The sequence below is a fragment of the Antechinus flavipes genome, chromosome 6, assembly GCF_016432865.1.
Source record: "Antechinus flavipes isolate AdamAnt ecotype Samford, QLD, Australia chromosome 6, AdamAnt_v2, whole genome shotgun sequence".
NCBI lineage: Eukaryota > Metazoa > Chordata > Mammalia > Dasyuromorphia > Dasyuridae > Antechinus > Antechinus flavipes.
In genome coordinates this window covers 256,164,086-256,181,061 of record NC_067403.1, presented here as the reverse complement: position 1 = coordinate 256,181,061, position 16,976 = coordinate 256,164,086, and the positions used below count along the sequence as shown (strand labels likewise).

The 16,976-nt window shown below is 67.4% G+C and overlaps 1 protein-coding gene across 1 annotated transcript; it reads right to left on the bottom strand.

The window, feature by feature from the left end:
- Positions 1-343: 343 nt before the first annotated feature.
- PCNX3 (pecanex 3) lies at positions 344-16,018 on the bottom strand. The gene is given in 37 exon segments (XM_051967558.1): positions 344-884; positions 1,078-1,238; positions 1,241-1,429; positions 1,600-1,727; positions 1,817-2,091; positions 2,666-2,896; positions 2,972-3,119; positions 3,246-3,349; positions 3,479-3,709; positions 4,220-4,473; positions 5,144-5,359; positions 5,452-5,510; positions 5,794-5,923; positions 6,121-6,229; positions 6,579-6,756; positions 6,874-7,018; positions 7,852-8,002; positions 8,299-8,391; positions 8,630-8,735; positions 8,833-8,942; positions 9,062-9,153; positions 9,242-9,352; positions 9,461-9,632; positions 9,846-9,878; positions 10,055-10,208; positions 10,659-10,719; positions 10,722-10,818; positions 11,128-11,263; positions 11,797-11,893; positions 12,360-12,535; positions 12,613-12,739; positions 12,863-14,032; positions 14,160-14,255; positions 14,358-14,397; positions 14,539-14,638; positions 14,716-14,903; positions 15,851-16,018. Coding segments are annotated over 37 exon segments (6,219 nt in total). The 5' UTR covers positions 16,004-16,018; the 3' UTR covers positions 344-686.
- Between the last annotated feature and the right edge of the window lie 958 nt (positions 16,019-16,976).

Below are 16,976 nucleotides of genomic sequence, written 5' to 3'. Positions count from 1 at the left end.
CCTGCCCTTCCCTTCCTTGAACTTGGCTGCTCCCAGGTTGTTTGGGGCATCACACAGGGGACTGGCACACAACAGGTGCTGAATGAATGCTGACATGAAGCACAGATTTCTACAAGAGCCTTCTGCATCCATGAGAAGGGGGAGGGGCACACCCTGGCACCTTCGAAATGATCCCAAGGAACAGGGGGGCAAAGTTCTACAGACAGGCCGCAACCTACATCAGTGGTGGGACGGCCCATGTCGGGGAGAGCCCAGCTCCCGCTGCCCGCTGCCCAGCAGCCCGGCGGCCACCCGCTGCCGTCCCTCTGCCTCACCCCACAAAATGACCAAAGAAAACTCCAACCAAAATCAAAAATAGTGTTATTAATTCTGGTGTCTCAGAAGCAGAAAAAAAAAAGGAAAAAAAAGATTCCCCCCCCCCATTCTTTGCGAGCTTCGGCCCAAGCTCCAGGGCCCTGGGAGGCCACGGTGGAGGGCTAGCATCTCTCCCTCCCTGGCCCGGCCCGGCTCCAGCCCCCGGTGCCAGGCCCCTGAGTCCCGAGTCCCGGCCCCCAGCAGAGAGGGCCCCGCCCCCTGGCTCCAGAGCGCTCTGAACGGGACCAGCCCATCGGTTTGGCGAGGTCGAGGTGGAGGCCGGCCTCTGGGCCCCCTGAGCACTCGGTCAGTCCCATCAGGGTCAGGCCTGGTCAGTACTGGTGTTCCAGCAAGGGCTGGGCAGCTGGACTCTCCTGCTCCTCTGAGGGGGCCAGCCAGTTGCTCCCACCCCCAGGGGTCCCGGTGTCTGGTCTGGCCGAGAGAGAAGGATCCTGGGCAGGGCCAGGCGGACAAGCATCAGTGCTGACTTCCAGGGGGAGGCCGAGGTCCAAGGGGGACGCAGTGGGCGCCTGGGAGGAGAGTGAGGTTTCCGCAGATTCCCAGGCAGCTACCCCTCCCCAGACCCCCGTGGCCCCCGAGCAGCCGCCCCCTTCCCAGACCCCCGTGGCCCCCGAGCAGCCGCCCCCTTCCCAGACCCCCGTGGCCCCCAAGCAGCCGCCCCCTTCCCCGACCCCCGTGGCCCCTGAGCAACCGCAACCTTACCTGAGAGCGCAGGGGTGGTCCTCCTTTGGGGCTTCCGGAGGTCGCTTCCCCGTCGGACCCTCCCAGACCTTTCTTGCCTCCCAAGCTCCACTTGCCACTGAGCCCCTCGTAGCTGAAGGGGGCAGGTATGCTGGCCTGGGGTGGCTGGGGGCCTTCGGGGGGGCCGGTGAGGCAGGCACGGGGGAAGGGGCTGGTCCTGGGAGCCGGGGAGCTCCCATGGGTGGGGGCCACTGGAGGGAGGGGGGCCCACCCTCTCTCCGCCGTCGAGAGGAGAAGCCGTCGCCGGCTCCGCTCAGGGAGGGTCGCAGCGTCCAGCCCAGACCCAAGCCCAGGGGGAAGGGCTGCTCTCGGGCTGGGGGAAGGACGGATTAAAGAGCATCACAGGTGAGCCCACGGCCCCCAAAGCCCACCCCTCTTTGTGAAGTGGGTGGGAGTCTGAGGGGCCCGAGCCAAGGCCCTTCTACAAATTCACCCCAGGGCCCGGCACCCAGTGCCAACGGGCAGCCGCAGCCCCCTCCTTACCGGCGGTGGTCTCGGGGGTGGGGTGGGGGGCCGGAGGGTTATTGCTGATGGAGGAGGAGCCGCCCCCACAGTCCGAGTCATCCACGTTCCCTCCGCTGTTGCAGCCGGCCCCGCAGCCCTTCTGAAGTCTAGGGCAGAGGACGAGAGCCTTAGGGAGGCCGGCCCGGGCGGGGCCTGGGCTGGGCCCGGGCTGGCCCCCTCACAGGCCCTGCCTCACCTCTCCCAGCTGCGCAGGAGCCAGTTGGCGATGGCCTGGAGGCTGACCGGGCCCCCCCAGAGGGCCTGGAGCTGGGGGTGGCTGCCGGCGAAGGAGGTGGTGAGAGGAGACACGTAGATGGGGTAGCCCAGCGGCTGGTCGCAGGACGAGTTGATCATGTTGCGCAGGGCCTGCTTGGCGTTCTGGATGCTGCCGCGCTCTGGGTTGCGGTTCCGGAGAAAAACCAGCTCCTGCTGCTGGCCGGCCCACAGGCCCCGCACGCACTCGCGGTTCACCTACGGGACAGGACCAGAGTCAGAGGGCGGGAGGTCAGAGGGGACTGGGCTGGGCTCCGGGAGCAGGAAGGATGCTAGGAAGATGGGGGGGTGGGGCAGAGGGGTTCCATAGGGTTCATCCGGGCCAGCCCGCCAAGATGACACTGGGGTCTCACAGAGGGCCCTGCTGAAAAGCTCCTGAGAGGAGACCCTCGCCCAAGTGAGTGCCAAGGGGCGCTGGGGGCAGGTATGAGGGGAAGTGCAGCAAAGCCGGGCACGAGAGAGAAAGAGAGAGAGAGAGAGAGAGAGAGAGAGAGAGAGAGAGAGAGTGTGCGCGCATGTGCGTGTCACAGGGACAGGGTCTCCAGGTCCTTCCTCCGGCCCCTTCCCACACCCACGGCTGAGGTGACCATGGTTCCGGCCCAGGAGGGGAATGCTGCGACAAGACCTTCTCGGGCCTCAGTCTGCTCATCTGTAACATGGCGGGGCTGGGCCCTTTGGCCAGGTGGCCCTTCCTTTGCCCCTAGCTCCGGGCAGGTGGCGGGGGTCCCGGGGAGCCGCGAATGACCTGGCACAGGCCCGTCTAGGCAGAGACCTTGATGACGCGGAAGCTGAGGTGCCTGCGGTTGAGCATGATGATCTTGTACTCGTCCGAGGCGTCGTCCATGACGTGCCGCAGCGCCAGCAGGGCCGGCGTGTTGCTGAGGATGGCGCTGCGCCAGGCCGGGTCGCCCTCGTGCGAGATCACCAGGCGCTCCTCGTTGGCCGCGATGGCGTCGTAGAGCACAGCGGGTTCCTCGTACTCGTCGGGGGACGTGAAGTGGTCCTAGGGGCGAGCGGGAGGTGTCACACCCGTCCCCGACCCCACCCCCAGCCCCTGCCCCGGGACCGGCCCACCAACCTGATGGAGCTTGAGGGCCATGCGGACCCCAGGGGCCACCACGCGGTGCAGGAGATCCATGTCGGCAAAGACCCACTCGTCCCGAGGGGAGGTGATGCGGAAGTCTCCCTTGAACAGGGCGTGCAGGCCGTAGAGGAAGGGCTCCAGGCTGCGGGAGGGAGGCCAGGGATGGGGTCCGAGGGGGGCTCTGGGGCCTGAGGAAGGGGGGCTCTGGGATCTGAGGAAGGAGGGCTCTAGCAGAGGGGGGTGGGGGGGCAGTAGGGGCCACACTCACCTGGCTGCCATGCTGTGGGAGGCGGTCCCCAGAGCCCGGCGGCCCAGCACGCACAGCCCAAAGCACAGGGTGACGAGAGGAGAGTTCCAATCGTGCTCCATGGGCTGAGACACAAGCCCCCCCAAAGGACTTGCTCAGCCTTGGGCCTCGGGGCCTCAAGCCGGGCCTAAAGGTGCTGAAGCCGCCCCCAGCCGCCTGAGACCCCCGCCCCGGAGCCACTGGCCCGGGCTCACCTGGCCCCGCCTGGCGGCACAGTACTGGATCCAATCCAGGTGGACGGCGCAGAAGGCCGGCAGCGAGAGGCCGGCCAGCCGGAGGTCGTAGTCCTCGTCCACGCTCAGGGAGAAGGTGGGGTCCGAGTCGGCGTAGCCGGGGGTGCGCACAGGCCGCAGGGCCGCCCCGATGCCCTCGTGGCTCAGCCAGGCCTCCAGCTTGGGAGAGCGGCTCACGTAGTAGATGATGCTCTTGGGAAAGAAAGAGGGCCTGGGTGAGGGACTCCCTGGCCAGCAAGCCCTGGGGGTGCCAGGGTTACAGACGCCATGCAGATCGAGCGGCCCTCCTCCCAAGGGAACCGAGGTGGTCCTTCAATGGCATCTGAGGGGCGGCTGCCAGTGCCCGAGCTGGTTGAGCGCCTGTGGCCCAGAGTCTGAAGCTGCCAGGGTGCCGGGTCAGGCCGCGAACCTGGCGCCCTTGACACCTGCTGCCCCAGGCGGCCCAGGACAAGAGTCCCTCGTGGGGCGGACCTCCCCCCAGCACCCCTCCTCCCCCGACTGCCAAAGGCACAGGAGGCCCCAAATGTGCCACCTGCCCTTTCAGGCCCACTCCTCAATCATAAAACGTTAGTGGTGCGCCTGCGGGGGAGCCAAGAGGATCAAAGCCCACGAGCCCACGCTCTCCATGCCCAGCCCCTCTCCGAGGGCAGACGCCGCCCCCCCCCCCCCCCCCCCCCCGCCCCCAACGGCCGCTGCGGGTACCTTGACGTAGTAGGTGATGAGGATCTTCCTCAGGTCAAACACCTGCAGCATGGAGGCGGCGTTGTTGTCGCTGATGCTGTAGCCCTCGAGCACGTACTTGCTGGCGGTCACCTCCCAGGCCAGCCAGCGCTGCCCGAAGGCGGCATTGAAGGACAGCACTCGAGGCAGGTGACCCGGCTCGCAGCAGCAGCAGCCCTCGTCCTCCTCCACCCCCTCCGTGATGGCCTCCACCTCCCGCTGTTGGCAGTAGGTCCCTGAGAGGAGAATAACGGGGCCTGAAGGGGGCGGAGGAGCGCGGGCGCCCGGGGAGCGGCCCCTGTCGGCGGCGAAGGCTCCCAGCCCGGCGTCCCGACCACCACAGACCGTTCCGTGCTTGGTGCCGAGCTCCCGGGTCCCTCCAAACCAAAGGCGCGGGGCCACTCTCGGAGGCCCGGGGCCACTCTCGGAGGCCCGTCCACCTAGAGCTCTGGGCCCTCTTGAGCCCCAGCCTCCCGGGCAGCCCCCCCCCACCCCGAGCGCTCAGGGCCCCCCGATCGCCCCTGGGAGTCGGCAGCGAAGCCATTCTCAGAAACAAAGATCACAGAAGCGCGCCCGGATGCACAAATCCAACATCTCTGCTCTTTCCACGGAAGACCCTTCCCCGTGAAGCCCCCCTTTATTCTAGAGCCTTCTCTGTCTGTTATTTCTATCGGGGCTGCCCTACCCCACCACCCCCTCCCCAAAAAGGACCATTTGGGAGCCAAAGACCGCACGTCTCCTGGAGATCTCCCCTTTACAGCGGGGCCCTCCGGGGGACCTAGGACTTGGTACTGCGGGAGCCCCCTCTCACCCCCCGGGAGGCGCCCTCACTCCCAGCGCCCGCTTTCCTTCTCCCAAGGGCGGCCCGGGCCCCAGGCATTTGTCCGGGAGCCCACGGCAGCTCACCCCGGAATTCCAGGCCCCGCAGCTGGAAGGTGACAAGCCCATTGCCGACCTCGATGAGGTGCACCAGGGCATTGAGGTAGTCAGAGGCCAGGATGAAGCAGTCCCCGGGGCTGTAGTTGCCCCAGCGGCCGAGGGCCAGGTCGCCACACAGCGTGTGCTGCAGGGAGCGCGTCAGGTGCTCGTAGAAAATGGAATTGAGGTTGTTGTCGTCGGCACCTGTCATCGGGGACAGGAGGCGGTGAGGGGGGGCCTTTCCCCACGGAAGTCGGCCCCCCGGACACCGACGCAGCCCACGAGTTGGTACGCACCGGGGTTCCGATCCAGCTGCGTGGCCAGGCGGGTGTTGGAATGATCCACACGCTTAGTGCTGCAGGGGAGGGCAGAGGTGTCCGCGTGGCTCCCCCAAAAGGGGAGAGAAGCAGGCAGCCCTGTTCAATAACCTCCTCGGCTTCCGGCCGCCCCCCAAACCCAACTCGCCTGCCTCCCCCATCGTGTTCTACCACGAGGGCAGCTGCCCCCCCCCCCTTCTAAGCCTCTCCCCCCTGCCCTGGCCTGTGGCTGCGCGGCTCCCGACCCCTCGGGAGCTCCCCGGGCCAAAACCCGGCCGTGGCCGAGCAGACGGAGGCCTGGGCCGAGTCCCCGTCACTCACTTGTAGTCTCGCTCCCAAAACTTGAGGGGCCGCGCGTAGGACATCAGAAAGACGGCGCTGCCCAGCAGAGGGTTGAGAGGGGTGGAGAAGAGGGCAGAGAGCAGGGCCTGCACGAACAGCATGGCGGAGTCTGCAGCCGTGGTCAAGGTGGAACTGCTGCGAAAGCTGGTGCCAAAGACACAGGCCCCCCCTTGGCACCCTCCTGACCCCAAAACCCCCTCGTTCTGCCCGTTCCCCAGAGTCCCTCCGAGCCTCCCTCTCAGCCTTTTCCTGCCCTCTCGTTCTCCCCAATCACCCCCTGCCCCCATGGACCATTCCACAGGATACGGGGCACGGCAAAGGGCTGGGCAAAGGCGTGGAAGGCGGAGCCCCAGGTGATTTGCCAGGGGGCGATGTAGGTGAGCACGAAGCGGAGTTTGTACAGCAGGTCCCACAGCTGAGAGGGGGAACATGGAGAAACACAGGGTTAGCAGGGGCCGTGAGCCAGCCAGGTGGGGGGCAGGGCTCCCTGGAGCAGCAGTGGGCACCCATCCCATGCCCTAGGATATGGGCACCTCCACCAGTCCGTGCCCATCATTTGGGTGTCCTGGCACGGATGGGGCGCGTGGAGGGGACGGGAGCGTGGCCCTGCCTGCGGCTTCGGCCCTTTCTGGAAGAGGAAGGCACACGGACGCTCTCGGACAGTCCGATACCCAGGGATAGCAAGCGGTAACGATGGCACCTGCACCTGAGACCCTGGTGCTCCACTTCCCCTCAGGACCCTCCCCCCACCTCCCCCTCAGCACCTTGCTGCAAAGCAGGGACATGAGGAAGTAGTCCAGCAGGAAGCCCTGGGAGAAGCGCGGGTAGTCGAAACGGAAGAGCAGGACCGTGAAGGCCAAGGTCAGATACTGCTGGGGGGGGCAGCAGAAGGCCGAGCGCAGGAGCTTCAGTCCGGCCACGGTCATCAGGAGGGCTCGACAGCTGGAAAGGAGGGGGAAGGGGGGGTCAGAGACCCCCCCCCCCAGTGTCCATGTCCGACCCCCCCCGCCCGGCTCCGCAAAGGGAGGCCCCCCCCCAGCAGCCCAGGCCCCTCCTCACTAGAGGCAGAATTTGTCCGGCCGCCCGCTGACGGTGTGGGCGTCGCCCGTGAGCGCGTTGAGCACCACGGCCGGGTAGATGAGGTACTTCTCCACGCACTGGAGCCACGCGTAGAGCTTCTCGAACCACATCAGCTGCGCCGCGCCTGCGGAGACAAACGCCTCGGGCAGAAGCCGGGACCGCGGCGGCCGCACGCCCAGGGGGTCCGGGACAGCCAATGGTCAGGCTCGGGGAGCGGGGCCTTGGGTCTCCACTGCGGGTCTCTTGACCACAACCCCCGAGGGAGAAGAGACACAGCGAGCCCAGCGAGGGGTGCAGAGGACAAAAGCCCTGGGCCCCTGAAGCCTCCTCCCTAGGATGGCCCCGAGCCCCCGCTGGTGCTCCAAACCACCTGGGAGCGGGCCCTCAATCTCCCGGGGAGGGGGCGAGACGAGCCACGCTGCTGAGTGACGAGGGAGGAGCGGGGGCCCGGGAAGGCCTGGAGAGGAGCCGGGGCCATAAGGTTGATGGGCGACAGCGGGCAAAGGGGCGGCCAGAGAAGGCTGAGCCCTGAGGGCCAAAGACGGGCAGGGGATCACGCCCACAGGAGCCTCCTGGTAACAAGGGGGAGGGAGGCGAAGGAGGCAGCCATTGCCTCAGAGCTCAGGCCAGGGTTGGGAGGCCCGGGCGGGGAAGGCCCTCCTCTCACAGGAGCCAAGGCCCCGGGCCCGGCCGGAAGGGACAAAGGTTTCCCCACTGCTGGGCTCCTCGGGAGAGAGGAAAGGCACGGGAGGCTAGAGGGCCAAGGGAGCTCTCGGCGTTCCCAGAGACCCGAGAGGCCCCCAAGTGGGGCGAGACAACAGAAGCTGCTCGGGCGCAGGCCCGGCCCTGGGGGGCCCTCGGCCATCGCGGGCAGAGCCGGGCAGGCATCGGCCTGAGCCAGGCCCCGGGCAGGGCCCGCCTGGTTCTGAGGCTCCGGACCCCGGGGGCATCACTCACTGCGCACTTCAAACTGGCTGTACTCCTGGGACTTGAGCACGGGCTGGGAGAGGCAGAACCACGGGAGCTGCTTGCGGAGCTGAGGCAGGAGGTAATGGGTGAGGAAGCCCACCAGGCCGGCCAGCGAGTAGAGGACGAAGCCCAGGACAGACTGCGGGGAGGACAGGGCGTCAGGCAGGGGCCTCGGCCGGCCCGGGGGCACCGCCGACGGAGCCAGCGGCCCCGGACTCGCCTCCGACCCACGCCGGCAAGGGGCTTCCTGCCCGCTTCTGCAGATCCGATGGCGGCCGAGGCGCTGACCGGCACTGCCGGGAGGGCGCCGGATGCTCGGACTCGGGGACCACAAGGGAGCCCGTCCAGTGGGGGCAGCGAGTTCTGCTCCAACGGGAGGGACGGCAACAGGGCTCGAGGCCGAGATGGCAGAGCGGGCCCGCGGGCCCCACTCACCTTGAGGGCGATGAAGACGGTGCTGGCGCTGATGGCGAAGCTGAGCACGGCGATCACTGGGCACATCACCAGGTCTGAGTGCAAAATCTCCCGCTGGGGGTGGCCAGGAAGACTATTCAGTGGAGCCTCCCCATTCTGCCCACGTGCCCGCTCCCATTGCCACTGACCACTGACTGCATCCTGCCCACCCTGCCCACGTGCCCACCTCCTGGGCAGCTCTCCTCTCTAACAGTCCCAGCTGCGGGGCAGCCTCTCACCCTCCTGTTGTCCGTCCTCCTGCCCACATCCCTGCCTTTCCAAAGTCCCTCTAGTTGGGGCCCCAGGGCCTTACCACAGACTGCCTCAGTTTGCCGGGCAGTGGGTCGGGGGCTTCCGCACGAGGGGTCTCGAGGTTCTGCTCCTCCAGGTCAGGGAAAAGCTTGGTGCGTATCAGGGACCTGACAAGGATGGAAGAGGGTGAGCCCAGGCCCGGCCCCGGGCTATGGGACAGGAGAACGGGGGTGGGGGCAGCAGGGACCGGGGTCCTGCACAAACCAGAGGACGGTGGGGTCGCTGCTCTGGCGGCTCAGGTGGTAGGAGATCGCCATCAGAAGGCCACAGAACACAGAGAAGAGGACGGGCACGTGCTGGTCTGGCCAAGGTGCCTGCGGGAAGGAAGCGCTGATTGGAGACGGGGGCGGGATGAGAGCAAGGGGCAGGGACAGCCAGAGAGGCTCCCCCAGTTCCCACGGTCCTCCAGCCCGCGGCCCGGCTCTCTTCCTACCTTGATGGCACCCAGACAGAAGCCGTAGAGCAGCGCGGCCGCCAGGAGGCTCCGCAGGAGGCTGTACAGAGCGGTGAGGGGGCTGGTGGTTGCTGAGGGGAGGGGGGTGCAATCAGGCCCTGGCCCAGCCCTCCTGCAGCCCCCCCGCACCCCGGTCCCCGCCTCCGGCCCCCCACATACCTGTGCCCCCGAAGCCGTGCATGTCAATCTGCTCGAGCAGGTACATGAGGCAGGTGTTGACCTGGGGCAGGAGGCCCAGGAGGAAGACGACAGGGAAGCACAAGGTAAAGACTGCAGGGACACGGGCGGGGGGAGGGGGGAAGGCCGTCAGCTTCCACCCCGAAGCTTGGAGAAGCCCCCGCCCCCAACCACCTCGCCCCCCCCCCCCAGCCCCCTCACCAGTGGCCACATCTCGGGCACAAAAAAAGAAGGGGGCGGAGAAGAGCGTGAGGCCGTAGAGGGAGACGGGAGGGAAGGGCAGGGCCGAGCCCAGGGCGTCCAGCAGCCAGATGAGGAGGCAAGAGCAGCAGAAGTAGACGGGCCGGCTGTAGGCGATCACCCAGTTGTGACCCTGCAAAAGGAGCCAGACGTCCTGGATCTGGGCCCTCCGGCTCCCCCCGCTGGACGAGGCAGGCCCGGGGCTCAGGGTCCCCCACCCCAGGCCCCCAGCTCCGAGCCTGTCCCGATCAGACGAGGCCCGGGGCTCAGGGTCCCCCCAAACTTCCATCAGAAGGCCCCCTCCCCTGAAGAGACAAGGTCAGTTCCTGGGCCGGCGGGGACTCACGTGCATGGGAGACGCAGCATCGGGCTGGACGCTCTGCAAGAAACGGGGACCGTGGTTTCCGAGGGGCCGGGACTGAGGCGAAGGAAGGGCTGGGGGCTGTGAGCTCGGGAGGGGGAGGGGGAGAAGGGCAGGGTCAGAGGGGGCTCCGGGGCTGGCGGCGGCACCAAGGACGGGGAGCGGGAGGGGGAGGGGCCCGGCCAGCATCTGACCTTGAGCAGCGAGTACTGGCAGGAGGCAATGACCAGGCAGAACTGGAAGACCCAGATGTCCCTGAAGAAGCCCTTGAGAAGGAGCAGGTAGCCCAGAAAGGCCACCAGACTGCCCAGCCACACCACAAAGATGTTCTCCAGCACCCCCCGAGTCCTGTGGGAGTCACCGAGTCAATGGGCCTGTGCCCCAGCAGACCCCCCCCCCCCCGCCCACAGAGCTAGAACCCGCTGGGTGGGAAATCCAAGGGCCACAGCCCTCTCCCGTGGAACAGAGCAAAGTACCACGTTCGGGGGGGACGGAAGGGGCTGGGGCGCCGGGGCTGGCTCCCTTCCGCATCATCGTCAAACGTCTAACAGATGGCTCCCACCCGCCAGCACCAGGCTGACCAGCACTGTGCCAGGCACATGGCGGGGATTCCGTAGGGGTTTCCCACGTAGAAGCAAAAGCAGCTGCCCGGTACGGCGTGGGGCAGGGCCCAGGGCCTCTGGGTCCTGCCCAGTTTAGCCCCAGGTGTTTCCCTCAGGAACAAGCCCCTCGCACTGCTGGGCCGGGACTCCCCGCAACCGTCTAATCAAACCCCGCCGTGGGGGTCCCGCTGCTCACCGGTCCAGCAGGGCCAGCAGGGCCAGCCGCTCGTAACGCACGGGGGTCCAGCGGCCGGGAGGAGCCAATACTTGTAGCTGTGCTGAGGCCGCGGGGGGGCCTCCTCCATGAGGGTCTGCTCCTGAGACTCGTGCAGGGAGTCCTGGTCCAGTAAGTCAAACTGCCAGCGCGAGGCACAGACGTCAAGCCCGAGCGTCCCCCCGAGACGATGACCCTCCCCGTGCACCTCGGGGTCGGAGAACGCTGACCCACAGGCCAAGCCACGGCGGGCTCGAGGTCCCCTCCCAGCAGAGAGGGGCCCGCTGCCTCCCGAGCCGGCTCACTCCCCTTGTGGAGAGGAAATGACTGGAAGCTTTGGGCGCTGGCCCCTCCGAGGCGGGTGCACGGGGCCCTGCTCCTTTCTCACTGCAGCCCCCCCGTCTCCCTCCACTACCAGACGTGGGACCCTGCGCCCCAGCTCCCTTCTCACCTCGGGTAATTCCAGGGGCACCCTCCGGACCTGCATCCCTTGCAACACCACGGGGCGAGGCTGCAGCAGGGCCAGACCTCCGGCAGCCTCGGGGACCTCCGCAGAGTGGAAGCTGGAGGAATGAGAGTGGCGGTCCCTGGGGGGAGAGGGAGAGAGGAAGAGGAGGAGAAAGGGAGAGACAGAGACAGAGAGAGACAGAGAGAGATAAGAGAAGAAGAGAGATGGCAGGAGAAAGGCAGGGAGCAGGGAACAGGGAGCAGGGAAGAGAGAAACAGGGCAGGGGTGCAGAGGGGACAGAGCCGGGGCTGGGAAACGAAGGCTGGGGGGAGAACGTGATACGGCTTTGGCGTCCACACCCCACTGCGCGCCGGGGCCAGAGGCAATCGAGACTGGGTGGGCGGGAAGGCTCGGAAGGAAGAGGAAAAAGTGGGGGAGAAGCAGGTTCCACAGAGAGCCCCGGCCCCAGCCCCCGACCCCTTCTTCCTCCTCCTCCTCCGACTGTCCATTCCTGGCCTCCCATCCCCACAGGCTGAGTTTCTCAAAGGAGATTGTAACCCCCTCAGCCCCCATCCCAGCATCCAACTGCAGCAGCTGCCAAGGCCGCAGGGGACGCAGCAGATTCTGGCCTGGCCAAAGCACGGAGCCGAAGGAGCCGCTGCCGACACTCACCAGGCCCCGTTGGTCCCCTGCTCCCCGCTGACTTGCTGTCCCACGGGGTTCTCGTAGCCACCCCCTGCCAAGCCAAAGGTGTAGGAGCGTCGCACCCCTACAAGCAGGAAGAGGAGGTTCGTCAGAGAGCTGTGGAACCTGAGGAAAGGGCCCCCCGGCCCCCCCAGGGACAAGTCGGAGGCCGAGCTGGGCCGGGGAAGGATGAGAGCTCTCAGAAACAAAGCCCCAAGAGTGCAGGTGTCACGTGCCCACTTCTCTGAGCAGTGAGGGGGAGGGGGGTCATATGCCCACTTCTCTGAGCAGCGTGGGGGGGGAGGGGGCCACGTGCCCACTTCTCTGAGCAGTGTGGGGGGGGGGGGCAGGTGCCCACTTCTCTGAGCAGTGGGGGGGGAGGGGGGTCACATGCCCACTTCTCTGAGCAGTGGGGGGGGAGGGGGCCACATGCCCACTTCTCTGAGCAGTGTGTGGGGGGAGGCCTTGTGCCCGCTTCTCTGAGCAGTGTGGGGGGAGGGGATCTACGCCCCTGGGCCCTAGCCTTCATCCCCGACGGGGGAGGGGCTCACCACTCTCATCGTAGAAGTAGTGCACGGCGCCCTCCGAGGTGTCGTCGAAGGTGCAAGCCTCGTGCACGTTGGCGCCCGACCGCGGCAGCAGCAGAGAGGAGGCGAAGTGCAGGGCCGAGGGCAGGGTGAGGGCCCGGGAGTGGGAGGCCGCGCGGCCCCGCTGGGCTTCCTGCAGGCTGCGGGCAGAGGCGTCCATCAGCACCCACGGAAGGCCGGGGGAACCTCCGCGCGTGGGGGGCTGGGCCCAGCTCACCTGGGGGGAGAGCCCATGACGGACGAGGGCGGGGTCGGGTTGCTCCCGGCGTTGTGACGCCTCCGGATGGCCTGGGTCCGCCGCACGCTACTCGACCGGTCTCGCTTGGCGCCCTCCTCAGCAGCCCCTCCGAGAGAACCCCACATGGTGGCTATCAGCCTCTTGCCCTTGGGTCCTCCCCCGCCCCGGGCTGGCTTCCCTCCAGATCCCATCCCACCCGCAGGCTCCCCACCCCCCGTCCCGCACTCACCACCCCCAACTGCTCCTTCTTCCTGGAGCTCCCCCCGCCAACCTGGCTGGTTGGCGGCGGGTCCCCTTCGGCTGCCTAGGGCAAAGCTGTCTGACGGCGGCAAGGAGGCCAAGGCCACGGCGGGCTCGCCCCCCGCCTGGGCCTCCAGCTCTGCTTTGGAGCCCGCCGACGGGACCCGGAGACTGTCGCCCCCGGCCCCGTCCATGCTGAGCACTCGGGCGTGTGTCTTGGCACTGGCGGTGCTAGGGGTACGCTGAGCCCCATATGGACGCTTGGGGGGCACCGTGGCCCCTTCTTCGGGCCCTCGGGGAGCCCGCCGCTTCCGGGGCCTACCCCCCGCCCCCCTGGACCCCTCAGGGGAGTAACAGGAAGTAGAGGAGGAGCTGTCGGTGCTGAAGCGTCTCTGAGACCGAAGACTGGACGCGGGGCTTAGCTCGCTGCCTTCGCTCGTGTCCTCGTCCTCAAAAAAGCCCCCACCTTCCAGCAGGGGGCGGCCCGGGGCAGGATAAGGGCGCCGGGAGGCTCGGTTCGGGGGGGAATGCCGGCGAATTGGGGTTCTGCGTTTGCCCGGCCGAAGCAGGGCCAGGTCTTTGGGCCGGACGACCAGAAGGGGCTCGGGGCCCCCCGGTGGAGTCCCCGCTCCGACCACCGTGTCGAAGGAGCGCAGGGTGTCGTCGGAAGGGACCCCGGCATCAGGGGAGGGGGGGAGGTCACCTTCGGACGGCGGATCCGTGTCGCTGCCGTCCCTGGCGTGGCCCGTGGGGGGACTGTCCAGGTGAGTGGAGTTGGTTTTCTCGCTCTTAAAACTGCTCAGGGTCTCCTTGTCAGTGCCGCTATAACAGGAGTCGGAGGAGCCAGCCTTCTGGGGCACAGGATCCCCCGAGCCCTGCCGGTCCAGGGGCTGGTAACCGGCCCCCCCGCGCTTCTCCTTCCGGCTGCTGGTGCGCACGAGCGGCCGGTCCGGAAGAGTCAGATTCAGGAAGCTTTTGCTCAACTCCTGGCTCAGGCTCCCTTTGAGCAAAGGGCTCATGGGAGTGTCGACCACACTCTCCCCACTCCAGGGGGTCCCTCTGTTTCCAGCCAGGGGAGAACGCTCTGAGGAGTCTGTGCTGGGCAGTGAAGGCTCTGGGGGAGGAGGCCCTGGAGGAGTCTGGGGGAGATCTCCACCAACTAGAAGGGAAACGAGCCAGAAAGAGAAGAGTCGTCACGTGTCCTGGGAGGGACGGGAGCTCAAAGCCTCCCAGGAGGCGGGAAGGGAGCTCGGAGCCGGGCCCTCTGCCCTCCCGGGCCCACTCACGCAGCTTCTCCGGAGAGCTCAGCTTCAGCATCTCTCTGTCGGCCGCGGTCACGATCACGTTGTTGCTGCCTTGCTCCCGGACCAGCTCCTTGATGTCTGCAACGTAAGGGGGGCCGTCAGCGCAGAGCCCGCAGCCCCCCACCCTCGAGGGAGCCCCGGCCCCAGGCCTCTGCACCCCCGGAATCGGCGGGATCTCACCTCTCAGAGGCCCCGTGTCCTCGATCCGAGGAATCAGCTCCTGGCGGAGGAGAAAGACGAGGGTGTGAGAGGAGGACTTTACACCGTGTGGCTGCAGCGGCCAGAGCGGGGAGGGACGGAGCTCCCACGCTTCCCGCCTGCGGAGCAGAAGGGCTGGGACAAGCGGAGGGGGCCGACTCACCGTGACCTGATTGAACCCGAACACGGAATGCTGGGAGCTGCAGCGCACGGGGGGCGTGGAGCTCACTTTCCGAAACACCGTCATCTCTACCCCGGGATCCCTGAGGGTTCAGGACAAGGCGGTCAGGGCTCGCCCCGCCGGGCGCCCCTTCCCGCCCACTCGCTCGGCCCAGCCTACCTGGGCACGTCGCCGTCCCCGGGGGCAGCCTCCTCCTCGGCCTCCCCCAGCGTGGAGTTCCTCTTCTCCACGATCTCTCCCTGGTCGAACATGGCGTGGAGCCGGTAGTTCACCGTCTTGATGGTGGTGAAGATGACGGCCACCACGAGGCAGTACACGGCAGCCACCAGCATGCTGGGGGGCAGAACCTGCGGCAGGGACGGGGGGCTGAGTGGGCCCCCGGGCCTCCCCCAGGCCCCAGCCCGTGGCCTCCCGGAGATAAAGCGGCCGGCCAGCCCGGCCTGCTGAAGGCGAGGGATGGCCGCGGCCCAGAGCCCTGTTCCCGCGCTCCCCGCACCTTTCCACCCCCTCTGCCTCAGGTCCCGGCCCTGCTCTCCCAACGCCCCTGGAGCCCAGGAAGGACAGTCACCATCGATCAGGTGTGAGGCAGGAGCAGTCAGCCCACCCCAGAGGTCCCTCCCCTTCACCAGGAGAACAAGGGCAGCTCCCGGGCGAACAACGGGCATATGGGTGGTCCCCCCCCCCGCCTGTTTGCCCCTGCCCCTCAACACCATTGGTGATCTCAAGAAGAAGAGGGTCAGCAGCGGCCTCGGGGGCACAGGCTGGCACGCGGGTGGGAGCGAGCAGCCCCTCTCGTGCCTCAGCTCCCTGCTGCTCACCATGAGCACAGCTGGGGTACAGGCAGCCCCCCCATACCAGCTTTTCCCTGCTTGCCACATCCAGTGAGAAGAATAGGGCCAGAAGCAGCAGCCCCCTGTGCACAGGTGGGGTGCAGGTCCTCCCCTCACCCCAGTCAGCAAGAAGGGCACTCAGCAGCAACAGCTCAACGTAACGGGCCTGCACCCCTTGCCTCAGTTTCCCCTCAGAGCCCCCCAGCTCGTCACGTACAATAGGAAGGGCAACAGCAGCCGCCCCTAGGTATATGGGCTCCCCGCTCCCCGCACCTCGGTATCCCCCCTTCCTGTACAATAAGGGGACCACCAGCGGCAGCCCCTGGGTATCCATGTCGCCCGCTCGCCCCCTCCCCCATCGGTTTCTCCCCCCCTTCGCGCACAATAAGGGCAGCGCCGGCGGCAGCAGCCCACGAGTATACGGGCCCTCCCTCCCCCCACGTGCCTCAGTTTCCCCCGCTCACCATGTACAACAGGAAGGGCAGCGCCAGCAGCAGCAGCCAGGTGTACAGGTGGAAGCAGTTGGAGAAGGTGCTCTGATGCGGGTCGAAGAACCAGCCGCCCGTGAGCGAGGCCCACACGCCCTGGCGCAGGATCTGCAGCACCTGGGAGCCCATGGCCGCCCGGGGGGGGCGGCGCCGTCCGCGGGCCCGGGCCCGGGGCCCTCATGGGCGGCCCCGCGCCCGGCCCCTCGCCGCCCCCCCCGCCCCCCGCCGCGCCCGCCGCATGCGGGGCCCGCGCCCCCCCCGCCCCCCCCTGCCGCGCGGCCCCGCCCCGCCTCGCCCGACGGAGGACCCGCCGCCGGCCGGCCGCAGCTCGCGTGCCCCGGAGCTCCGCGCTCGCCCCCGAAGATGCTCCCACTCCCGGTGCCGGCCCCGGCGGGGGGGAGGGGTGTGGGGAGGGGGCGGTGAAGGCCGGAAGCAGGAGCCGCGAGCCGCCAGCTGCCGGACGCGCATGCGCCCGCCGGACCCGGGGGGGACCCGGAAAGGGAAAATCGCCACGAACGACTGCGCACGCGCTGGAGTGTCGAGGCCGGTAGTGCGCAGGCGCCCGTGCCAAGCGCCCGATGTCTGGGCGGGGTCAGACAGGAGTGGGGGGCGGAGCAATTCCGGCTACAAATACGGAGAGGCGGGGAGAGGAAATAGGCACCCAAAGCGCCTGCGCGGCGGAGGCAAATCCGATAGGTGGCGGAGAAGTAGCGATCGGCCGGCTGGGGAGTAAATCCCACCTTTGAACCTGGAGCCTGTCACTCCGCCTGGAGGAAGCAGTCAGTCAACAAGAATTTATGAAGCAGTTGCTACGAGCCTGTAGCTACATGCTGCATGCTAACGCGCTACGTGCCTCTGCTAAGCGCTGCAGATAAAAGGGCAAAGCCACGGACCCTGCCCTCGAGAAGCTTACGTTCTAACGGGGAGAAACAATATGCAAACAACTGCCTACGTTCAAGATATGTGTACAAATGTCAGGAAGTCAGGAATGACCGAGTTCAAATCCTACCCGAGTTCTGTGGACCTCATCTGTAAAATGGGGATAATCCTAATGCCAGGCGCCAAGAATGGCCGTGAGGACTAAATGAGATACGAATTGTGT